The 2,207-nt window shown below is 34.8% G+C and overlaps 1 protein-coding gene across 1 annotated transcript in view; it reads left to right on the plus strand.

The window, feature by feature from the left end:
• The window catches only part of LOC107663041 (N-acetylgalactosamine-6-sulfatase-like), a 43,324-nt gene extending 41,195 nt beyond the window's left edge, over positions 1 to 2,129 (plus strand). The window contains exons 13-14 of the mRNA XM_016453190.1: positions 622 to 739; positions 1,336 to 2,129. Of these exons, the coding sequence (XP_016308676.1) occupies positions 622 to 739; positions 1,336 to 1,422 (205 nt within the window). The 3' untranslated portion in view covers positions 1,423 to 2,129. The remainder of the gene's footprint in view (positions 1 to 621; positions 740 to 1,335) is intronic.
• The last annotated feature ends 78 nt before the right edge of the window (positions 2,130 to 2,207 follow it).

Here is a 2,207-nt window from a genome sequence, read left to right on the forward strand (position 1 = left end):
AGGGCAGTGACTGTAACATCGAGCGTATTTTGCAGTATTAAACACGTATTTATACCGATTTCATCAGGCTCCGAAAATTCTTCAGAAAGAACACAAAGACTGGCCTTCTCAGCTGCCATAGTTGCAACTCTTGCGTAATCAGAACAGTGTGTTCAACGCACCACCGTTTCTGTTTAAAAAATGTTTTGCACCGTTTTGTCGGGGCTGAACGCAGCCCAGCTTTATCAGGCATCACGGGCATGATGAAATGAAAATGAGACCAATCGGACCAATCACCGCAGATTAGCGTCACGCAAAGGAGGGGTTTGGAAAAATGAATCGTTGAGCGAATCGTTTGGGAGTCGTTGAGCAAGTAAGGTAAAAATAAATGCATATTATAAGACAATGAAAGTGTTTTTTGACCTTGCATGCATGTCAGCCTGTTGTTGGGGACTCCCAAAACCAAAGTATGAACCCTTCATTACCCATAATAGGGGCACTTTAATAAAATTAAGCATCTTGTGAAGAACGTCCAACTGTAAAAAAAATAAATAATAATTACTGCAATGTGAAAAAAATGTGCTGTTTCAAGTACATACTGTATCTCTTTCCTGACCTCTCCCTTTTTCATTTGCCTTAAAGTGTCCAGTCTGAGGAGTACCGGGATGTTCATAGACAGGTGACTGCAGTAGTGGAGCAGCATCAGAAGGATTTGATCCCTGGAATGCCGCAGCTCAACATGTGTGACCTGGCTGTCATGGTGAGATGATTATTTCTTGATTGATACTGTCACTGGAGAGTGTGACACATTTGCTTAGGTTTCAACCTTTAACAGATTTAACCTTCATTTTTCCATTGGTCATCATCATATGAAATGAACATTCAGTTTATTTTTAACAGGCATCTTTTGATTTCTTAAATCAAATAAAATGGTGCAATAGACCCAAACCAGCCTTTTTTATATTTGGGTTTTGTTCTGCTAGGCAATTAAATCATACCTTTTTTGCACACAAAATAATGTTCTACCACATATTTACACAGTTTTCATTACTTTTAAATTTTAATTAATGCTTAATTTAATTGTTTTTAGTAGTGTATAATGAGTATAAATTAGTATATACAAAAAAAAAAACGTATTTGAAAGATGTTTAAGATATTTATTTATTTTTTCAATTATTTTATTTATTTAGTTGTTTAGTGTTTTGTTTATTAGCAGCCTTTGTGATTTTTCTGTCACTGCAAAATTGTCTTTATTTTGTGCCATTAATGAGCTGGAAGATTGTTTAGGGTCACAGTAGACAGCTCGTGGTGCAACAGCCCCCTCACGTGTTCATGTGTGTTTCTCATCCTCCTCAGAACTGGAGTCCTCCTGGCTGTGAGCAGTTGGGCAAATGTCTTAAACCCCCGGAGTCAAATCCATGGAAGTGTGTCTGGCCACATTAATTTAGTTTTCTATAAGAACATTTATTAAGACATCTCTCACAATCAGATAAAATTTGAAGGATCTTTTAAAATGATTTTGTATTATTTTCTGTATTGTTACTTTTAGCATTTTAAGTGTTTAATGTATTGTTGTACACAGAAAAGGGGAAAAAAAAAATCGGATTTTGATATTGAGAAGCAGTGATTTAGTGTAGTTCTCATTTTAAAATATTCTGTCTATGAGTGTTGTTAAAAAAAACAGCCTGGTACTCACTGTACCTCAGTTACTGACCGACAGACAGTAACAAAATTACCAAAAACACACCATAATCATGCATATTTATGTTAGCTGAAACATAAATTAGACTATACATGATTGTGAATTTGTTCATCAAGTTAAACAATTAATTATACTGTTTAATTTTATTTTGACTTGCGTCCATTTAAATCAATATAAACTCTTACATTATTTTTTTCTCAAGGTGGCAATAAAATATTTTTAAAACCCTTGTGCATTTGACAGAAAATATTTCCATATGTATTTTTTTAAAGCAAAGTAATTGCTTGGTCTCCTGTGTAGAATAGATCTGTTTGTTTTCTCCACTTCAGCTGCTAGATCTATAGAATCCACTGGGATGTTGTCATTTGGTTGCATGTCAGTTTTCCCCTCCTCCGTTATTACAGATGGAACGATCCTTTGGCTATATATTTGTATCAATAATTATATTTATAAGCAGTGTTGGGGGTAACACATTACAAGTAACGCGAGTTACGTAATCAGATTACTTTTTTTAAGTAACTAGAAC

The sequence above is a fragment of the Sinocyclocheilus anshuiensis genome, unplaced genomic scaffold, assembly GCF_001515605.1.
Source record: "Sinocyclocheilus anshuiensis isolate Anshui unplaced genomic scaffold, SAMN03320099.WGS_v1.1 scaffold1317, whole genome shotgun sequence".
NCBI classification, from domain to species: Eukaryota; Metazoa; Chordata; class Actinopteri; order Cypriniformes; family Cyprinidae; genus Sinocyclocheilus; species Sinocyclocheilus anshuiensis.